At 37.6% G+C, this 23,642-nt stretch overlaps 1 protein-coding gene across 1 annotated transcript in view; it reads right to left on the minus strand.

Annotated features, from left to right (window-relative positions):
- The window catches only part of LOC124554709 (polyamine-transporting ATPase 13A3), a 186,329-nt gene that overhangs the window by 109,926 nt on the left and 52,761 nt on the right, over positions 1-23,642 (minus strand). The window contains exons 4-5 of the mRNA XM_047128348.1: positions 10,797-10,964; positions 5,009-5,079 (exon numbers count right to left, since the gene is read on the minus strand). Coding sequence (XP_046984304.1) covers positions 5,009-5,079; positions 10,797-10,964 — 239 coding nt within the window. The remainder of the gene's footprint in view (positions 1-5,008; positions 5,080-10,796; positions 10,965-23,642) is intronic.

Here is a 23,642-nt window from a genome sequence, read left to right on the forward strand (position 1 = left end):
TTAGAAAAGATTATTCAGGAATGAAGAAAAATGCTGAACAAAAAAGGTTGGAGATGAAGATAAGTTTTAGTTAAGGCCCAAACTCAAAGCAGTGTATGTATGTTAAATGAATGGCTTTTGCAGATGACATGGCCATTTTTGCCAACAACATCAGTTAAGAGCTCAGGAACACAAACCATCTTGAGAAGAAGAGCATCTGTGATGAATCAGAATATGTGGTAACTGACCATAGGAAAAATTGGAAGAATCAAGATGTTTAAGTACATACATGAAGTAATCCAACAAAATGGGCTAGAGCACGAAATGGCCAGTATCTAGATCCAGAAGTAGAGTGGGTGTATCAAGCAACTAAAAACATATATAAGAAAATGCTGAGTGTAGGAGCCAAAGTAAGACATTGCAGCACTGTTGTATGATGAGAAGATTTGTATGTTATGGAGAAGCTGTGCATGAATCAAAAAGGACAAGTCAACCAGTTGCGTAAAAGGGAACACAAGATACTATAGAATTTCTTAGGCAATACATACGTTGATGGAAGGTTTGAATGGGGTACAATAGAGTAGTGTACAGCAAGATGGAACCAATAACTACAACAATTAAAATGAGAAGATTACTTTCCTATAGGCACATCCCCCATGTGGATATATTTCACAAAGAAAATCAGGAATTTTCTAAATCCGAAGTTATCTAAGTTAAAATGGTTCCAAGAGTGTGAGAGAAATCTATGAGAGGTGAACATTGCTTCAGGCAAAATAAATTACAGGGATGCTGTCAGGATAATAATGAAAAGCTATCAAGGTTTTATGGTACAATCAGATCCCAGAAGATGGAAAGAGCCTTTAACAGAGAAGCAATTAAGAAAGTGCTGGTTCATAGACTCAAGTGATACTAGTAGAATTTTGGTACCACGCGCCGCGGAATTTGAATCCACGCCAGACGTCACGGACGTCGAAGACCCATAGAGCACAACTGTAAGTTGTGGCGGCGCGCGCCTCCTGGCCTGCTTTTAGTGTGGGGGTGCCACAGTGGACCACGTGGTCCCAGCGGCCAATAGCGGAGCCCCTGAGAGCGTACTTAAGCACCGGCCACTCACTCATCCAGTCAGTCTGATCTCGCTTACGTTGGTTTACACCTCGCTTGCGCTAGACTGCTTTCTTCCTGGTTCATGTACGAGTTTGTTTCCTTGTGACTCTGTTGTTCAGTCTTGTCATATTTGTTCTGTCCTACGTTGGTCGTGTCTGTCCTTTTCTGTTGTGTTGTTGTTCGCGGGCCTCTCCACTGGTCCCGCCGCGCCTTCCGTCAGTGCTACCCCGCGACCGTCCTGGTCGCAGTTACGACAAGAATGCCAAAGATGGCAGATGAACAAGATCTAGGCACTGAAAACGAAACTGGTTTTTACACCCATTCCACAGCAACTCAATTCGCAATTTGATTGGTGTGGGGGGAGGGGGGCAGAAGGAGGTGTATAATATGTCACTCACTCTTCTCTGTATACAAGTGTCATTTTTTCCAAAACCTATAAAGCCCTTGAACTAAAAGGAAGTGATAAACAATCAAGCAAGTAAGCAATGATTAACAATGTTGGACATAAACAGAGTAAAAAAAAGAAACAAACCATAATAATTGATGATGGCCCATGCAGCCACTACTCCAATTGTCCCATCTTCCATCACATCCTTGCATCTACATCCTATACCCTCAATTACCTCCCCCCCCCCTCCACCAAATTCCAGTTCCAGACTTACCACATGCACACAAAACCATAAAACCATTTATGCATAAAAAAAGAAAGAAGAGACAGAGGGCACATTTTTAATGCAATAAGAGTCAAACCCTTTCATTGTACCTTACTTATTGGCTAATATGATAAACAAAAGAGGAATGAATGTCACATTCTGATTGAAAACCACAAACATAATAAGTCTGAATAGTTCACTAAGGTGACTGACATTGAAAAATTATACACAAACAGAAAATAGATGTTTGTGTATGAACTAGTGGGGTGTGAGGTTGTAAACAATGAAATGTTTGTTTAGCTGTTAGAGAAACAAATGAAGTCTACTGTTGATTTAGAAATAGATCTGAGATGAGACAATTTTGAAAAATAGTGAAATTAATAAGCATTAAAAATCTGGGAAATATGGTTCAAAAGTTGTTTACAACATAAATAACAAAGGTTAAAACTGAAAGTCAAATGTCCAAAATATTTTCAGTAATATTTACCACATATCTAATGCATTTATTACTTCCAGTTCTGCATCACAGACACATTTCACAACTCAGTTATCAAAATCTTACAGGCAGAAAAAACAACAGTTCCAAATTATATTTCTTCAATTCTCTCCACATCACCACCATCCCTTTATCCATTCACATTTCTTTTCCATCATAAACAAGTAGACTGGACTCAAACTTTGTCTTCAGGTCCATCAATAATCACTGTATTTCCAGTACATGTACTTTCTATTAGCAGTGTACCTCTAAGACAATGATACTCTTACAAGTCATACTTAGTTTTTTCTTCCTCCACTCTGAAGCCTGTTTTTGAATAAGATACTGTCAATTCAGGCAAATGGTGGCACACTGGGACTAATGCAGCTTCACCAGAGCCCCGTCAGCCGTCACTCTTCAGGGTTCCTGTAGGGTTTTTACAGCTGTTACAGCAGTGCAGAGCACAGGGCATCTTTACTGCATTTCATCCCTACAGGCATTCCCCTACTCTGTGCCGTTGCCCGTCTCCCGCGAACTTGGACGTGGGGTTGGCCTTCTGGGAGACACTTTGCATGTAACAGAAGTAAAAATCATTAAGATAATACTCCATCCACAGTCATTTCTAGCTCCATCATACTCTGAAGGAAGCATTTAATAATGAAGCTACATTTTTGGTTACTCTCCTGTTTTCCCAAACTATTACATCTTTCAACTTTCAACTGTGAAAAAGATTGAGGCAACAATCTGGCACGATAAAATACTTCCTTTGACCACTGAAGATGTCTGCTTACACAAGCATTGTTATGAAGAAGATAACTCCAAAACAAATAGTGAACATCAGTGATAGCTTAATATGGAAAGTTTTTGTGTAAGTTTACTATGTCAGTAACATACCCAATATTCCAGTAATTGTGTCCCAAATAAAGGAATCAGCAAGGAAAAAATCTCTGTGCCCATTTTCTCCTACTATTTTTAATTGCAAGCAGGCTTTAGACCAACCACAGTAGATATCAAAATCTGACAATGACATGTGGTAACCCAGTAAGCCAATATGTTGGTTTAAATAAATAAATACTGTGGGATTGTCTGTAGTTCTTGAGTATCAGTACGTTTCATCAAGAATCCAATGATGGAAAATCCTGCATATATATGAGGATACTTCATTACTCACAAAATAGACAAAACACACACACACACACACACACACACACACACACACACACACACACATTATGGTCATGGACATGTTGGTCAGTAAAAAGTAGTACAAAGCATTAAAATGAAGCTCTAATGGGGGATATGATCATCTCAAACAAAAATACCCACTTCTGTAATCTGAAATTAAGATAATGATCACGTTGGACTTATATGCATTGTTAGCTGGATACAGCACTCTACAAAAATTTGACTGTTTTCACTTGCACATTACACAGATCTCAAACATAGCATTTAAGTAAATGTTAGTTTTGGCTATTATTATTCGAGGTGCAACATCACAGGCCTTCATAGTGACATTTTTTCCTTAATTTACAGTAAATGATATATAGCAGAAATTGGATATTATCTTCTATTTTTCAGTCTATGGCCATTTATTTAGATGGATATTAAAATAACTGAAGCATGTATGTTCCAGAATATGTTATCTACATTTACATCTATATTTCACAAAACACTTACTGATGTGTTGTGGGGGGTACTTGTGGTACCATTATATCCCTCAATTTTTTTTCTGTTTAATTAGCAAGGTTGTTAAATTCATCATTTATGTTATGTCATTTGTTACTACAGTGAAAGAAGTATATTAGGCAGTGTGGCCATAGTGGTTTAGCAGGTAGAGCACTAGACTCTGGCCCTGGAGGTCACAGATTTGATCCTCGATAGGGGTGGAGTTTTTCCTTGTCCCAGTCTCTCCAGGATGCCCACAAGTCCACTCAGTCTCTATCAAATGAGTACCAAACATCTGTCCTGGGGGCAAATGATGGCTGGGGCAACAGGCTTGCCAACCTACCCTTCATATCATCACAGCGAAGAAAGCCTGTACTCTACCTATAATTCTGCCAGTAGCCCGGTCACAGACTGTGCACCACAGACTTTACCCTGTTGGTGTTAGGCAGTAATGATCCTTTGGTTTGTAAGGCTCTAAAGTTGGTATATTTTCTGACAGATTTTTTTCCTTGTAGTAAAGGTAGTGATGTCATATTTCCATTCTCTGTAACACACAACACTTTACCATCAAATCAAATGGTGGTGCAGACGCCCACCCAGATGTGATGGTAATGGAGCACTCATGATGTCAACTAGCACCCAGCTTATGAACTCCATGCTCCACAAACCCTAACCCACACCTTGCTTGCTGACCTCCCTGATGTGCTCTCAATATGGTACATCTAGTATTTTACATTACTAATGCTTTTAATCTTAATTGTTCTTATAGCTTCACTTTTATTCTTGAAATACCTCCAGCTTTATGTAGTTCTCAGAATATTACGAACATCCTCATCTTTTCTTCCTATATCCCTTAGCAATTTCAATTACTATATATTCAGTCGACACTGGTTAAGTATTCACAAGAAAAATGTATTAATGATGCTTTACTTTTACATTCTCATGATGGCTGCTGTCATTGTACCCTCATGGTACAGCACAAATGAATTGTAGGATTCGTTTAAAAAATTATATTAGCTCTGCATTCAATCTAAATATCAATAACTGATGAAACAGAGTAATGAGCACAAGTGGAACTTTACACTTTTTAGTATTCAGTCAATTATAAATAATCTTAGACGTTATAACTCACAAGGCACTATCAGCTCTCACTGTTTTCACTGTCTTCACGTAGTACCGCCGATGTCTTTTGTGGTACTGCTCCTATAATGAAATCAATAACACAGAAGTGAATCAACTACACACTGGAAACTGCATAACTTCACTCTGCAAGTGCAGTAGTTGTAAATTACACAGTATTACATTTTTACTGTATGAAACTTGGGAGCGAGATGTGAAAGTATATTCATGTTTTTACCTCTAACAACTAAGTATATATGGTGAACTTATGAATACATGAATTATATAAAATGAGAATACAACTGAGAAAATAATTACAATTACAAATACTCACCTTTCTGTGTCTTTGAATATAGGAATTATTACACATGATACAAGAGAAAAATGTGCACAACATAATTAGGAAAAGAAAAAGTGTGAGAGCACAATGGATTTTAGTATTAAAAAGGAAAAAATAAAAATAACATCTTATCAGAAACACCAAAACTGAGATGCAGTTGATAACACACTATACACATGAACCAAGTTGAGAGTTTTCAAACCACCTCTATCATTATTTTCTCCAAATTAGCACCATAAGAAGAAAACCAGTTTTCCAAAAGTATGAGAGTAAATTTATGACTCTCTCTCTCTCTCTCTCTCTCTCTTTGTTTGTGTGTGTGTGTGGGGGGGGGGGGGGGGGCACACACGTGTGGAAGGAAGAGAGGGAGCTCTGAAGGAAGACTTTGTCCAAATTTTACCCAATTTCAGGCATATTAACACTACAGTATAAGAAGAGAAGAAAAAGAAGACGACAATGAAACAGAAGTAAATAATACTAAAAAAAACAGCAACTGTACAACTTGTAAATGGTTACTGGCTTACCTTTTTGTTATCTGTATTTATACTGGGGAATTTCTTGTTTGTATCACAAAGAAAGCAGAGTGGATCATAAACAATTTATTCATTTTCCATGACAAACATATAAAACAAATACAGATAGTTTGCATCAAATGATGTGATTAATTCCAAGAGAAAACACAACTAGTGAAGTAATCAGTCTTCTGACAGATTTGATGTGGCCTAAAATTTAATGAGCTATGACCATGGAAATTAAAATTAGAATACTGGGTGAAGTCTTTGGTATCATCTGAACTTGTTTAAAAGATGTTTGTGGCACAAATACAAGAAAATAAAATACCACAGGATTTAGCAAATGAAAAAGGGGGAACTTAGTTGATAAACTCATTTATCTCGTTCCAAATTAACACAGACATGTAACCAAAAATAATATGATTTGTGTTTACATCTAGTTTTATATAGTAAATATAGTGGGTGATGGGAAACAGAGATAAATGGACACAACAACAAGGCATTCCCTTTAATGAATAATAATGATAATAATGATGATGACAATTTTGTTAATCTGTACATATAAAAAAAAGAGTTACAGTTGATAAAAGCTTCATACATTTGAATCATTAGAAATAGAGCATCAGCTATTGCTCTGTCCCAGAATTTGCTGAACTGATTTAGGGTAGCTACAGAGAACCTAAATTAGTGGGGCTGTTTTATATAGATTTCAAAACACATTACTATGATAATGGAAGGCCTTGGGTAGGATACAAATAATGTAATGATTAAAGATAATCAATCCCTCACAATATTCTTGAGGCACTGTGCAGCTGATAGGCATGTAGGCAAGAATGAAGACATTTGTTGAGATTCACCTTCTGGGGAAAAAAACCTTGTTCAAAAGCTCAACAGCATTTTTAGCCTTGTTTATGTGTCTATCAATCACTCAATGTCTCAGTTATACGATGAGTGATTATCTTTACCCCTTATATTGTTTGTAGACTTCCACAGATTCCTATTAAGGTATCATATCTACTGTTTGGAAAATCAATAAAAGTAATTAAATATTCTCTGTTGAGGCATTTTAAATACTGATAACATACTTGTCACATCAGTGTAGCAGATATGTCCTAGTTAATGTTGAAAGACACAAGTAATGGAATGAAGGAAAGGGAGAGAATCAAACCTGATGCCAGTACATAGCTTAATTCTCACAAAAACTGCCAGGTCTCACATTCCCATGCAGCAAGTATGACAACAATTACAACTTTCTTAAGTTCTCATTCTGCAAAGCAATGAAGAAACTCGTCCAGGACACTGGTGTGCAACTCACTGATCAGTAACTGTACATCATTCTGTCTCCTTGCATTTCTGGCTAAATTCTCAAGACAGAAAATGTTAACATCGCCACAATTACAGTCTAAATTTACTCTTCTGTGCTCATTTATCACCTCTTCGTATCTGCAAATCATCTTGATGGATCCTAGGTAACTCTGTCCCTTTTGCAGTGCCTTCCACACCTCTACTATAAGAATCTCATTAGTTTACTTGTCTTGAGTGATAAGGGGTGATCTATCTTATGGGCTGTTACTATGGGGCCACTAATGTCATGTCAGGGGTGTACTACAAATGCAGAAAAAGGTGCTATGAATAATGTGCAACGTTGGTCCAAAGGAACACTGTCGTCCCTTATTCATCAAAATGAAAATGATGACAGTGATAAATCTTTACATTTATGCATCACTGATACATGCTAAAAAGATCAGAACAAAATTTAACACCAGAGAGAACATACACTTTCATGACACCAGAAATAAAGAGAGCACTAACATTCCTAGACATAGGCTGACAAAAACAGGCAACTCTCATAAAGTGAACTGTTTGAAATTATTTAAAAAAATACCACATACTGCACTCAATACACCTTCCAATAATTTTCAAAGTAAACTGCACAAATGGTTAATAGACAATCCATACTACAGTCTTAGAGAATTCTTGATACTTGTAACATAGAAACTGAGCATTAGCCAATGACTGCAATACTGTACAATTGATTAATGTAGCATAAATAATTTGTACTTGTAATGCAAACACTAACCAATACAGTAAATCTTCTGTATCTTGACATCATTATAAAGCCTATTTCAATGCATGTGATCAATGGCAAATAAAGAATCTGAATCTGAACTGCTTAAAAGAAAGTGTACTTCTTAGATAAGATCACTTGTAAACAACATTTATTGTCAATTACCGGTTTCAGTAAGCACGATTACTATCTTCAGATCTTGATAAAAGGTTTCTATATGTCTCCTATATCCTGGCTGCAAAGATGTACACATTAGTGTTTGCTATGAGCTCTGAGCATCTGGCAAATTATTCTGCATATTGTGGTTTTAGCCTTGACTTGGTGATGCATCATTCATCTCGTCCCACACATACCTGGCATTGTTTTAGAAAGATTACTTTTACAGCTGGTATAGTAGACATGTAATAACCATTTATTGAGATCTGAAGATGGTAACCATGCTTACTGAAACCAGTAATCAACAATAATAGTTGTTTACAACCAATCTTGCCTAAGAAGTTCACCTTCTCTCACGTAATAAGAATATCACATGACACAACTGCTTTCTTCTCTCTCACCTCTAACATTCCTCAGAGATGTCAATAATGACCCTATGTGATCTCTTGTCAGTTTGCCATTCAACACTGAACCACAATGAACTCCTTATTCATTTTACAAGCTGAGTAATCTCTCAAATAAATCACTCAATTAGGTGATTATTAGCTCTGCCCTTTTGACAGTTTCTTTGGCTTCCCTCTTGATTTGTTGGAAGTGGAACATACTAGTGTTTTAAGATCGTTTCTACCGTAGATACACTATGGACTTTCTCTGTCATCTGACTGGTCATGGGCCTTCTTGCATGTATAGTAACTCTTGTGTTTTGCTCATACTAGTTTTGCCTTCACTTAATTGCTTGCTGTTCTCAGTGTAGATATCTAAATCATCTGTTCGCTATAATGAGTCCTACTTTTGTAGCTTGTAATTTCTCAGAGATGTTTGGGATTGTGAGACTAATACCTTCTAACAATCTTCCATGGATTATTCTTCAAATCTGTGGGAAACTTTTATTTTAGAAGCTACAGTCCTGCTACTCACTGCTATGTAGTTTCTAATTCAGGAGTAACAAATACTTGATGACACCATATTGTAACAATAAAACTTCAGAAATCTTTAACATATCCTCAGTTGTTGTGTAGCTTTAAGGCATGACATTTAATACAGCTTCACACATTTTCTGCTATCACTACACACAGACATTTTTCTTCCTTCCTGGAGGTGCTGATCAACAGCCACAACTACTGTTGATTCTTTCTATTCATCCATTGTTGCTTCCTTTGTAAATGCCCCAACACTCTACTAAAGTACTGCAGCTATTTTTGTGCAACAGACCAAAGTCTTCATCTGATTAGTTTATATAAACTCTCTCACTTGACTAGATATTCTAACTTGAGAAACATGACATCATTTCACCAATATCCTGTGTCATAATCAAAATTGCTCACTTCACCAAAGAAGCGTAAAAAAGCATATTTTACAACAAAGCTTCCTTTCCTCTATATTTAAAAATAAAATCTCAAAAGAAAGAAAGAAATGAAAAAAAAACTCTAGTTAAAATAAGTTCAAAATCAAAAACACATCACACTATGTGAAAGACAGTGTGTTACTACTTCTTGCAATTTTGTGGGGCCATGTGTCTTTGAGGCGTCAAAGTGTCATTATTTCAGTTCTCAATGTAAAATGATTTTTAGCCACCATAATTTGTGAGCTTCAGTACTTTTGCCCTAGCTAATCATTTCACTCTGCAAGTTCTGTATGTGATGTGCATTTTGGAATGTAGCTTCAACATTTAGCACTGATATTTGAGTTGATATGCATTTGATGATGCCAGTCTTGTTATCAGAATGTTCACTACGGATGACAGTAAGGAGACATGTCTGCTGCTGTACATGGGACACTGTCACATATTTCTGGCTCAACTTTTCAAGAGAATATCAAAAGCAGAAGCTGTGCCCCAATGTGGAACATACCCCTCCATCATCAGTTGCCAGGAGAGAAAGTTTTAATAAGCATCTAATGTGGGACTAAGAGGGAGCAAGAGCAAGAGAGCGAGTGAGTGAGAGAGAGAGAGAGAGAGAGAGAGAGAGAGAGAGAGAGAGAGAGAGAGAGAGAGAGAGAGCAAACGCAAGTCACAATATATTTCCTCTCTTTCTGTGCAGAATGTATTGCTCAGTCACCTTTTTATATACACACTACTATCCACCTGCAGAGCCAAAATCGTAATGTAAGCCTGTGCGGTAGGCTGGTTCAAATCTTGGAGATTGAAGAAATTTTCACCACCAGTATTTAGTTGGCAATGGGAGGGGACGTGGTGGCATAAATTCTTTATCACTACACTTTGTGCCAATACCTGGATTACATACCAAAAATCTCTACAACATTTCATGAAATGAGGGCATACGGCACTGTTGGTGGTGATTCGTCTGTCAGATGGGGACATTTAAGCCCAGCAGGCCCTATGGTGCCATTTGAGAGGAGTAAGCCATGTGAAAGCATTGGGCTTACCCCTCCCCCTTATCTCATCATCATCATCATCATCATACAACACAAACACGATGTCTCACTACACACACCAATTATGGTCACCTACAATCAACAGGTATACTTAAAGCACAATCCTCACACTTCATGAAGGAAATGTGTTGGTGGGCGAGAATGAATGGAAAATCTTTCCTGGTAGGTGACTAAATCTATCTCTCAGGGTAACCTAGTCAGCAATGTCATATGATAATCAGTCAATACACATTACTCTAACAAGGTACAACCATTTCTTTATGTAAAAGCATTCTCCCCTCCCACAAGTTTACATACAGTTTTATAAACATATCCATCAATGACTACTTACAGCAACCAACACTTTCTCAGCACTCTGAAGTGAGCATCTTTTGTGTGTAGACTTGAGCATCCAGGTTGGTTTCCAGTGGAAAAGTAATCTTGCTAGTCCACATGTGAGCAGTATCAGCGTCCATGTCCCAGCAGTTTTCCAAGGACACTTCTTGTATCCATATATTTCCTAAGGAAAATACATAATTATTAACTATATGCCAATGACATAATGACAAATTACAATTCTTTTGTTATAATGCTATTCACAGGGTGTATACGACCCGGGACAACCGGGAGATCTGGGAAAAACCCGGGAATTTTTTCATCCGGGAGAAAACCGGGAAAAACCCGGGGATTGTTTAGAATTCCGGGAATTTTTCATTGTTTTACTTTTCAGTTAAATTTTTGTGATATTGACTGGTAAGAACCAATACTCTAACAAAGGATATTATTGTATCCTGCTACTGCAGAATAATACTGAGCAACAAAACATGAACAGGAGAAAAAAAAAGAAAGAAAATAAAAGGTTGCAAAGGAAATGTGCCGTATACAACAACAAAACAGTACTCATACAAGCGTCTGCCAACAGCAAAGTGTGTCAAAGGCTTTAGGAAGACTATGCAATTGCCTCCGATGAGTGTGGCGTGACAACTGTTAAAATTAGATTCGTTTGAACTGTTGCGGGCGGGCTCTTGCGCACGCGCAGTTGAGTCACAAATGAGTAGTACCTCCTCCTGTTTCTCGTTACAGATAGGTGGCTGGGCACCACTACTTAATATTGCCCCAGTTCTGAAATTAGTAAATCTGGGGCTGATGCACAGAGCAGTCTGAGTTGTGGTGGGTCGTCTCCACATGGCCTGTTTACATTTAGTCATTTTGTTGTTTCCTCTTCATTTATTGCTCTCACGTTAAATGATAACAAAACAGATTTTTGTGGCTGGGAGCTATAAAATGAATTAAAATACGTTCGTGTAATTATGGAGGGCTAAAATATGTTATTAGTTTTAGACTTTATTTCCACCTTTCTGAGAGTCAAACATTAATCGCCTCACAGAACAATGAAGTTATTTTGGCCGGTTTGCTAAAGAGATTTGGCTTTTATTAATCTTTTCTGTTGAGGCAGTCAACTTATTTGAAAAGAAGTGTTTAATTTCACACTATTGGCCAGTTTCAACTGTTCGCTGCATTTCAAGTGCACTTACGGCATTATACCATAACAAAGAACCAAACATGAGATAATACAGTACTGGTACTCAAAGAAAATTTGTATACAAATGTGCATTTTAAGCTGAGTTATGCGTTTTAGTATGGTTCACGAAATTCCGACGCTCTTGAAGTATCCTCTGATGTCTTGTTTCAAAATGGTTCAAAGGGCTCTGAGCACTATGGGACTTAACTTCTGAGGTCATCAGTCCCCTAGAATTCAGAAGTACTTAAACCTAACAAACCTAAAGACATCACACACATCCATGCCCGAGGCAGGATTCGAACATGCGACCGTAGCAACACCGTGGTTCCAGACTGTAGCGGCTAGAACTGCTCGGCCACACTGGCCGTCAATATCTTGTTTCTTTTATGACATAATGTAAGATCTTTTAATGTTTTACACGTATGAACATATGGGCTTCCAGTGACATCGTAGCTGCGCAAGTGCGGTGACACTTGTTATCTGGCGCTCTCTTGCAACTGCTGAAACGAACCTCTTTCTAACTGGTCGCAGGAAAATATTGCGAATGGTGGTTTGAAAAGCATTACATTTAAAGGAGATTTCCTTTTACATAAGATGAGCTATGTGCGAGAATGTACAACGAATTTCTTAAATCACAAAGCGCTTGACTCTCATTTAAAAAACAACTCTTTGAGGACGACCATTGAGAAGAATTTTGAGCCCACAAGATCAAACATTTATGTCGTTATTAAAAATTTTACTGGCACATTTGTGTGATGTATCTTAAAGTGTAACAAGCGCAAAAAAGATCAACATTATATGTGGAAGCTTAGCTTCTCTTCCATCTTATTAATCTTCGAGACCAATATTATAGGTGAATGCTATGTATATTAATTTAAACCATTAACTCTTCTTATTGTGTGTTCACGGTGCTTAAGAGTGATCTTGTTATTGGCTGACTACATCACGTGTCCTATGCTGTCATCAGCTGGTGAGATAACATGACATGAGCCACGACTGGCTTACAAAAGCACATGGCAATCTTGATTTCAATGCTTCGGAAAGTGACATGTAGTGTTTGGTGGAATTCTAATTTATACCTTCATAATACGAAAATATGCAGCGTACATGTTTCTGCACATCAAAGGTCTTTCAAAACGTGTTTCTCCCCTCTGAGTTTTCTAAAGTGCCGGGAAATTCTACTCCGGTATATAAAACCATTAACATTCATAGGATTGATGAGTTTTACAGTGCCGAATAAGAGTATACTGTCACTTAACATGGAAAAAGCGTATTTTCACCTGGGAGAAAGTGTATTTTTAACCGAGAAATCTGGGAAAAATCCGTACATTTTTTTTTCCTTGTCCACGTATACACCCTGTATTCAATAAAATTCATAAAGAAATCATTTGTGTAAACAATACATATGTCACAAATGCCCAGCAAGATGTAAGCGAAACAGATGTATAGGATGAATGGGTGGATGGAATTTGAATACTGTTGTACAAGTGTTTTCCAGAAGACCAGAAAGTTTGGAAGATGATAAAATCTGAGACCAACTCTAGTACATATTTTAACACAGACATATAACCAACAACAATAAACTATCACACAGTTCATCGAGCTATCAGTTTAATGCCTTTGTTCTCAGAATTTGATTATTAAAAACTTGAATGCAAAGTATTAATTTTCCACAATATCTATTTAATAGTTTGTTATGAACCAGCTTTTGGCTTCCTAGGCCATCTGACGATGGCCTTGTAAGCTGAAAGTAGATTCATAATGAACTATTAAACAAATATTATTGTGGATCATTAATACTGTGTATTCAAGTTTTTAATACTTCTATGTGCCTCCAAGATCAGACAGGATATTAAATAAATATGATTCGATTAATTTCTTTTTAACTTTACAACCATTCCCACCTTTTTACTTTATAAAAGTTTCTTTCAAGAAGAGACATGCTGGTGAAGCAACTGAATTATACTACTAACAACCTTTTCATGGAGTAAACCATAGTGGCAAATATACTGAATAAATGATTATTCTTACTGGTAACTGAATAATAGCAGCTATTGTTTGTAAATAACTGAAGAACAGATTGGTGTGAGAGACTGGTCAAACTCATAACATGTTCTATGGTCTTCTCAAGAGAGAACCCTTTCCTTCCAGCGGGTCATTAGCCTTCTGTAGAAATGATGCAATATCATCTTCACTGTGTGAGCAATTTTAAGTTCTCCAACTAACTCTTTAATTAATTTATATTCCATGGGATACATTCATGTCCCAGGTCCACTTTCTATGACATAAAAGAAGGATTTTCATTACATAATTTCTTTTTTCACTCAAGGCTTGGGAGCAGAGGCAAGTATTTTACCAGCAGCACACAGAAGATACACCAGAAGGGATATGCTTATGGGATAAACATGAGGCTGTGTCTTTGTTGACCTATTATATTTCTTTTTATGAAAATCTCTTCTTACTTTAATAATTTTGATTTTTTTCATCTCAACTTAAACAAGACAATTGCTGTGCCACAGTAAAAGAATTCTTCAATAGGTGAAACATATTTGAGTAGAAAAAACAGGCTGCTTTCCATGTGCACTTTTTTACATTATCACATGTTATTTGGAACTGATCAAGCTGTGTTCACATGTACAAAGTTACCATATATCACCAGGTTAGATACATATGGTCTAACATTTTGGTGAATGAATCCATCTTTATATGCTGAAATAATGTAATCAATTAAAAATTGACCCCTCCCACCTCTCTTCATACACACAGTTGTCTCCCAACTGCACCATGACTACATCATCCAGTCAGACTGCAGTGCCAAGAAATCAAAGTTAGACTCCCCTCTCCCCCCCCCCCCCCACTTTCTCTCTCTCTCTCTCTCTCTCTCCCCCCCCCCCTCTCTCTCTCTCTCTCTCTCTCTCTCTCTCTCTCTCTCTCTCTCGCTCTGTGTGTGTGTATCTGGTGGGCATGCACTTGCAAGTGTGCGAGACAGAGGTAGAGAGAGAGAGAGAGAGAGAGAGAGAGAGAGAGAGAGAGAGAGAGAGAGAGAGAGCTCTGAGGAAAGACTTTGTTCTTCGAATACTACCCAATTTATAGGCACATTAATACTACGGTATGAAAAGAGAAGAGGAAGAGTACAATGCAACAGACATAAATAATACTAAGAAAACAACAATTGTACAACTTGTAAATGGTTACTGCATTCATATTAAGTTTTAGCTTTTCTGTAATATGTATATATGGTTGTATCATTATGCATCAAGTAGAAAAGGCATTGAGCAGTGGACAGGTGAGCAGAAATATGCTTGTCTACTGTTCAATCCTCTTCTATGTGGCAAGCAGTGATCTAGTTTTATATACATGTTACAGACATAATAGTTAGTTATTCTTCACACTCTAAGAAAATACACCTTTAATTCTGTAAGTACAAAATACACAAGATTTCCATACTCTATTTTCCTCTTCCTCACAGAACACATACTATTTATTGGATTCAGCAAGTCAAATATCAGGTTACTGAATTCTGAAATACCAAAATTTCAATGAAATAATGCAATATATCTCTCAACACAGTGTATTTTCTGTATTTTGCACTTTCCTTTCTTCCTCTAGCCTAAGAAGGTCGTTAGATCTAGATCTGACCAACATTTTTTTAAATGATTTAAACAAACAAACCATACAACAATTATGCAAAATCTTCCAGTTATTGACACAAATTGTTAAGGGGCCCATTTGGAAATACGCCAACTGCCACCAACAACAAATGATAGACAAAATCCTTATCAATAAGCACAGAGTAGCATTTAGCCTTTTTTTTAAATTAAAACTGAAAGCACTAAACCCATTAAAACAAGAAACTCTTCAAAAATTTTCATGACTATATCTATGGTCTAAATATAATGGACATTGAAAGAGTCCACAATAATATTACAGATTAACACAGGCAATCATGCAAGAGAGTGTGATGCGACAGTAAGAACATCTTCAAGACCAGTCTGGTTTTTATGAAAATAATGCAAAAGAGATTTGTCCTTATACATTTATTTGTTTTAAAAATACTTGAAATAATGAGTAACAGAGTAACACTGGGAATGATGCTGTCACATGATACCCAGAACAAAGCCCAAATCCAAAAGCAGGGCCATCAATGAAGTACAACACTTACCACGTGTATGAACAAACTTCCTCTCACCAATTTGATTCATATTGACAGAGTGAGTAGGGCACAACTAAGAGTAAATTGTTCGCATGATCTATGGGACATGTAACCAGAGACAACTCTCAACTGTTTTCAAGAAAATTGAGTTTGAAAATGTTAGTGGTACTGATACATTTTCTATGGTTGCTAGTATACAAGGAATATGCAGCTGAATGAGTACGTGCTTAATTTCAAAAGCACAAGATCTCTCAATCAAATTTCAGTGCGGGAACATTTTTTTCTTCATTTCCATGTAATTCTAACAACCAATTTATTACAAAAGTGCAAATTTTCAATATCTAATGAATCCTTTATTATTTTCATAATCTTTACCCTGGAAATTGAATTTTACTCTAAAATTTTGACAGTGACTTCCCATTAAAACTTTTTTCTTGCAATTATGCTCCAATTCATCGATTTTCCTGGTATTTATGAAGGTAGTTTTGGCCCATTAGAAACAGCTGCAGGCACACAAACGACTTTCGGTTGATGGAGGCAGAAAGGGAACAGCATTCAAATATCTGGAGAATACTAAATTCATATGTTAGCCCCCAAGGTAGGTACTCATCAATGCCCAAAGTTGTTTGTTTTTGTGAGGAAATGTAGTGATTTGCCATGTACTTTGACAGCAAGAGGAAGTGAACCTGTTGTGAAGCCAAATAGCTTTACAGTGTAGTTTCATAAGTGCAATTAAATACTGAACTTGTGTATTGAGAGCAGCTTTTTCTCCAAAACAATCTCACAACTTTGAATCCTTCTGCAGCAATAACAAAAGAACATGTGGTTCAAATGGCTCTGACCACTACGGGACTTAAGTCCTGAGGTCATCAGTCCCCTAGAACTTAGAACTATTTAAACCTAACTAACCTAAGGACATCACACACATCCATGCACGAGGCAGTATTCGAAACTGCGACCGTAGCAGTTGCGCAGTTCCAGACTGTAGCGCCTAGAACCGCTCAGCCACACGGGCCGGCAAAAGAACATATGGAAATTGGACAAGAAACATTTCACAACACTTTTGAAATACTAGTTGAGACATAAATCACGATACAAGATAAACTAATTGCCCACAAATAAATCGATGAAGAAGGTCTTTTTGGAGAAACCAAAGAAGTCACGTCATCAGATGATTACGAATACAAAGACAAGCACATGAAAGTGGACAGCGATTATGTTCTGCTGTATTACAGGATTTGTAAATCACTGTAAGACTCAGTTTCTAACACACAATTCAACAAAATCCAACGTTTTAATTTCACAGAATGGGCATATGATTGGTGAAACTGAACAGTTCAAATTTCTAGGTATTCAGATAGATAGTAAAATTCATGGAGAGCCCACATTCAGGATCTTGTCCAGAAACTTAATGCTGCCATTTTTACTATTCGAACGGTAACTGAAGTAAGTGATCGTTCGACACACAAATTAGTCTACTTTGATTATTTTCATTCGCTTATGCCGTATGGTATTATATTTTGGTGTAACTCTTCCCATTCTAAAAGTATATCTTGGCTCAGAAATGGGTGGTTCCGGCAATAACTGGTGTAAGTTTGTGAACATTTTGTTGACTCCTGTTCACTAGTCTGGGTATTTTGACATTGGCCTCCCAATATATATATTCTTAACTGTTGTTTTTTGTTAACAGTAACAGCTTATTGCCAAGAATTAGCAGCTTTCACTCAGTTAGTACTCAGCAGAAATCCACTCTGTATTTGGATCACACTTATTTAACTCTTGTGCAGAAAGGTGTGCAGTATACTGCTGTATCTATTTTCAGTAAGCTATCACAAGAATTCAAAAATGTTAGCAGTAATCCTTGCTCTTTCAAATTGAAACTGAAGAGTTTTGTCATGGGTCACTCTTTCTATTCTGTTGAGGAGTTCCTTGAAAAATTAAACTGATTCTTATATTACATTGTTGATTGGGTTTACTTAAACTTATGAATTGGCTTTTTTGGGTTCATAAACATTTTATTTTATCTGCTATTGCTTCTATGTTCTAGTTTCAAGTACTGACACATTCCAGGACCTTGGAGGTTTGCTCCTCAATTTGATCCTACAGAACTAGACATGTAAATAAATAATTAAAAATAAAAAACATCAATCTAGTGAGAGAGCATACAGGTTGGAGTTTGGCCTCTCTTAATAGAAAGGGAGGGGGGGGGGGGGGGGGGAGGGGTGCCTGAAAAGCACAAAAGATACGTAAAGACAAGAAGAACATATAAAACAAGGTAGAGCAAAGAACAAAGAAGTTAAAACAACTGATTTGTGGACCTATGACCATTTCATACAAGCTTGAAAATGTAATCAGCAGGTGAGAAACTTGCAGCAATGGTGTCTTGCTGTTGATAGCCAATTTTCTGATTTGAATTTTCAAGCTTCTGTCTCATCTGTAATACTCTTCAAGTGAAGGCACTGGATTCATCAGAGAAAAGTCACGACATTTGTAACCAAGAATGAAAGTGCTTCACTGCAGGAAATCCTTCGTACAGCAGCAAATTTCTGAATACAGACACAAGCTCTCATACCAAAATATGACAGGAATTTTGTTACTAACACTGATCAAACAGGTATTACAGAGAAAAGAACCCATTCATTCATATACACTGAAACACAATTTTTACAGACCATCTGATACTAATTTGTGAATGATGTTTATTCTAGGGTGCTAATGTCAGTCAGTTTTGGTCAGACTCATGACAAATGAGGATCAGAGGTGATTCTTGTGCACCACAAGAATATGTGTGAGGTGACACATTCATACACTGCACAATATGATGTCACCTTCTCTGGAAAATTACTACACACAGTCCACACTTGCTTGCAAGAGACCATTGGCTCATTTGGATCAACGATGAAAAAAATCAGTTGATGGGTACATACACAAACATATTATGATAACATCTTCAAAGTCGGGCAAACTCATAATGACATTATACAAGAATTTTTTAACCAATATCTTGAACCCATCCAAAAGAGAAGAACAATTTCTTTTGCTCCTTGATTCATGGGGAGGGAAGATGAACCTGGGTGTTTGAGACAAAATTTTCAGGACGGAGAGGTTCTGCAACATGCATTATTAAATTAATTTTTCTAAAAGGTAATCTGCTGGTGCAGCCTTGTGACATTTATTTTTTACAGGCATGTGAAGAACCTTGAAAAATGACAACAAAATTTTGTGTATATCACTGAACAGAATAGAAATAGCTTCTAGAGGAGACTGCATAAAAATTCAATCACTTGTACACCACCACTTGTCTGCACCAATGTTTGGCAATATGCTTTGATACACGTGGTACACCACAAAATTATGTGATGACTAAGAACTGTTTATGAATGTAAACCAAGTCTGTTTTGCAATACACGAATTGCAGAAATCATGTGTGGTGTTTCCTGAAGAGTGAGGTGCCAAAGCATGTGTGATTAATGTATTAGGTAGAACATTATCAAATGTAGACAGAGCAAGAAACTTGAATTTTGTCTGTATCAAGTTACAAGTTAATATTCAGAGATGGGTGTAAATGATCATGACATTCCTGTGGATATGGATTGTACAAAGTTAAGTAATTCTTCTTATCTACTTTGTAATAAAATGAAATAATGTTTTATGTGTTATAGTATCCACTTGGTCTCCTCCTGAAGCAGACCAAAGAGCTCACCAGTGTACCGGTGAGCGTATTTTTATCTGGCACAAATGAATTTTCATCTGACACATGTGTATTTTCATCTGGCACAACAAATAGTAATGAGGTTGTTCGTTATATAACATTGTCTCGCCCACTTGCAAATGATTTATGTGCGCACATCCACATGCCTTAGCGGCCTGGGGTTGTCAGATGCATGTATTCATGCCGCTACTCTCAAACTGCCAGGTCCTGATCCAAAAAAAAGTTCTTTCCACTGTGGAATCTAAAAACTATTGTGGACACAACTGAAGTAGATTTTGAGGCTTCATGTACGTCTGTTGTTCAAAGTGCACTTCAAAGTCAGTCTAATGTTAACGCTAGTCTTAAAGTGAATAAAATAGGGCTCAGACTAACAGTAAACATGTACATAAAAAGTTTCAGTCTCATGGTTCATGATGTGTGAGGAAATCTTGTCCTCAGTGATTTTCAAATCATGAGCAAAAAGTTTGTCTTTGTCATACCATAAAACATTTAAAGTGTGGAAAGTCAGGTCATGTCCAAACAGTTTGTTTACAAGGCAACCCAGGTGTGAGCAATAGTCAACACCATGTGGGCACATGGTAACAGCATAGCTATCACCAAGCGCATTCTGTATTGACAAGGGCCGTTAAAATCAGTGCAAGCAACAGCTTGCTCTTCCACATTGTGGAATTATTCTGCTGCAGCCTGCAGATAGGAAAGGTACACGAAGCAAGACCTGATCCATAGATGTCACACTTATAAACTACATGCTTACTCACTCAGCTAAGGATCTCTTGACTACTAGCAACCATACAAAGTATACAGGCACACCTAAAAGTTTCCAACTCAATTTTAATGAAAATGGTTGAGAGTTGCAGCTTCCTGTTTTCATATGTTGATGTCCTAGTCATGCCCTACACACCCTGACAATATGGATCAAACCGGGCCTCGCAATTTCCGGAGTTTCAGCAGTCAGCACAGCTTTGGTGACAGTGTAGCAGATAAGATAGCCAGTTGTGACAGTACAGAATTTTTTTGGGAATATGAAATGTTAATGCAATGTTCACACGGTTCTTCTTGCTGTTTGCCACCACAAAAGTAAATGGCTAATGGTGAAGTTAACCACAGTTGTTTCTATTAGAGAATGTCTCACCCCCAAGTGCACCTCCACAAACAAAAAACTGAATAATGCACAAAAAAAGAAAAAAAAAGAAAAAAAAAGAAAGACTGATCATAAGGCCTCCTAATGTGTGGCTGGATTTTAAAACATTGGCTACATCACTGTCCAGGGGCCAACCAATGCATCTGTTGCATTAACCCACATCTATATGCAAACAGGAATTTGCAGTGAAATAACGTTCACTTCTCACTTTTAACAAACTGAATTTACTGCAGAAAAATTAAGTGAAATGTCCTTTTCCACTATTCTCAACAGTTTACTATTAAAATAACATCTGTCAATGCAAAAATCTTAGTAAGCCAACCAGCATCATTTGTTCGCTGAACCTAAACAAAATCACAGAAAATATTTAAAGTGCTCCAGCAAACTTCTACACAGAAGTTCTGTAATCATGAAATAACAACATTTTTAACTGCAGATCACCATCAAAGTTAACTGCCTAACAGTTCACAGATTTAAAACTAAGTACTGTAACCCCAAAGTTTTTCATAGTCTTCACACTAAAAATGTTTCAAATTCTTTGTGACTGACACTTACAAAATATTTACAAGTCTCACCCAACCAGTTCACATGACATGAATTTTCCTATGTGCACACAAGCTAAAAATATTTCAGAGTTCCTCGCATGTACTTTTGCGAGCCCATGACCGAAGACTTAGAAAATATTTCAGTTACACACACAAGGGGACTTTCAGCTGCACATACATGCTGGCTGTACATCCTCTGCTCCAATTGTATGCTGAAATCCAAGTTGTACCATGCAAAAAAATCATGCATATCCAACTTCTGAAAACTTTTAAACTGCAAATTTATTAAAAAAATTTATTTTTAAAATTCAGTCTTGATCGCACCATGTATGCTACAAGAACATAGGTGACCAGTATTGGTCATATCACATGACCATCGTCAGACCCATGGCATCCTTGGAAGTTGGTAGGTGGAACACTCTTCTCAGCTGCTGTGATGACCAGTTGACATCACAGCAGCTGAGAAGAGTATTACCCACTACATGGCCTGTGTCTCCGGCTAGTTGACCTGCGGTCAGGATTGCTCATACTTTGAGCTCTGTCAATCATGGTGTGTCAAAGGTCCTGCCAACTATTGACAGAGCCATAAAGCTCATCTGGGTCGGCATGACCCCCTCAACTGTCAAACTTTGCTCTCTTGGCTGTCATAGCATTTGCCAATTTAGCTGCTAGCATTACAACAGGACACACGCACATGGCCGCATCTGTTGTTAAAGCTTTTCATAGGCATTTTCGAAACATACCATCTCACAATGAAGACTATAATCCATCGAATCTCATTTGTCGACTTTACCAATCTCCCCAAGAGATTGATTCCAATTCAGTGGAAAGCACTGCTGCTGGCAGAATTGGTAGCAGATGCCCCACAGGTAATTGCAACATGTGGTTCCGTTGCTGGCATTCCTTACAGTGGCTCACATAGTGTCTATCAGACAGATGAAGACCTGGCCAGTGGCACCTGCGTCTCATACTTTTTAGAATCTTCACAAATGTGATGTTGGAGTGTGATGGAGATATTACATGATAGCTAGGTGTATACGAAATGGGATGACAAGCAACCATTTCCACCCCATTGGATAATAGTTAAACGGTGTTCTGTTCATTAACTGGAATTCTCTTTTGGTTGGTTCCTCCTTCTTCAAGACTTCTATGGTTTACTGAAATGATGGATGTTTCCTCTGCTCAGCAGCAATGTCATTTAAAGCAACAATGACTGAGATTTCTTCCAAGCTGCTGTGTTCTGCCAAAGGGTTCCTTGAAGGGCAGTTGGTGTCCTAGTGCTTGCATTGATTTTTGTATACCACTGTGATATCGTATACCTGAAGCCTCAGAGCCCATCTCACCAGCCAACCCAGTGGGTCCTTCAGGCTACTCTGCCAGCTCAGAGAATGGTGGTCCATCACAATGGTGAATGGTTTGCCAAATAAGTATAGCCAGAACTTGTTGACGGCACAAACAACAGCAAGGCACTCTTTCTTGGTTGTAGAACAGTTCCTTTCAGACTTGGAGAGTACTCTGGAAGAACAAGCTACCATCTTTTCAGCACTTCCTGGATTTGTACAAGAACTGCACCTACCCCATACCTGGTAACATTGGTGTAAAGTGCTGTGTCAGCATTCTAATCATACAATTCTAGGACTGGAGAATGTGTTAGCACCTCCTTAATGAGGAGGCAAGATTTCTCATTCCAAGAAAATTTGGAATCTCCCTGCAATAGTTCTTGTAAGAGATGTGTATTGGCACAGAAGTCCTTTATGAGTCAGTGGTAATATGAGTACATGCTGTGAAAACTTCTCACCTCACAAATAGGCCAATGAGTCACAAAATCTGTGATTGCTCTTATTTTGTCTGGGTTGGAACAGACCCCATCACCAATAGGTGCCTCAAACTCTTTAATTTCTTGTGTGTTGAAGACACACTTTTTTGGATTCAGGCAGAGAACTGCAGTCTGAACACAGTACAACATGGCTGTCAAGTGGCTTAGACATTCTTCAAATATCTTGGGGGGGGGGGGGGGGGGGGGGGGGAAGAAAGAAAGAAAAGAAAACAATGACAATGTCAACCTGATAGCAAAGACATACTGTCCATTTAAGGCGCTGAAGCAGGTTGTCTACCATATGTTCCA

This window comes from Schistocerca americana, chromosome X (genome assembly GCF_021461395.2).
Source record: "Schistocerca americana isolate TAMUIC-IGC-003095 chromosome X, iqSchAmer2.1, whole genome shotgun sequence".
Lineage (NCBI taxonomy): Eukaryota > Metazoa > Arthropoda > Insecta > Orthoptera > Acrididae > Schistocerca > Schistocerca americana.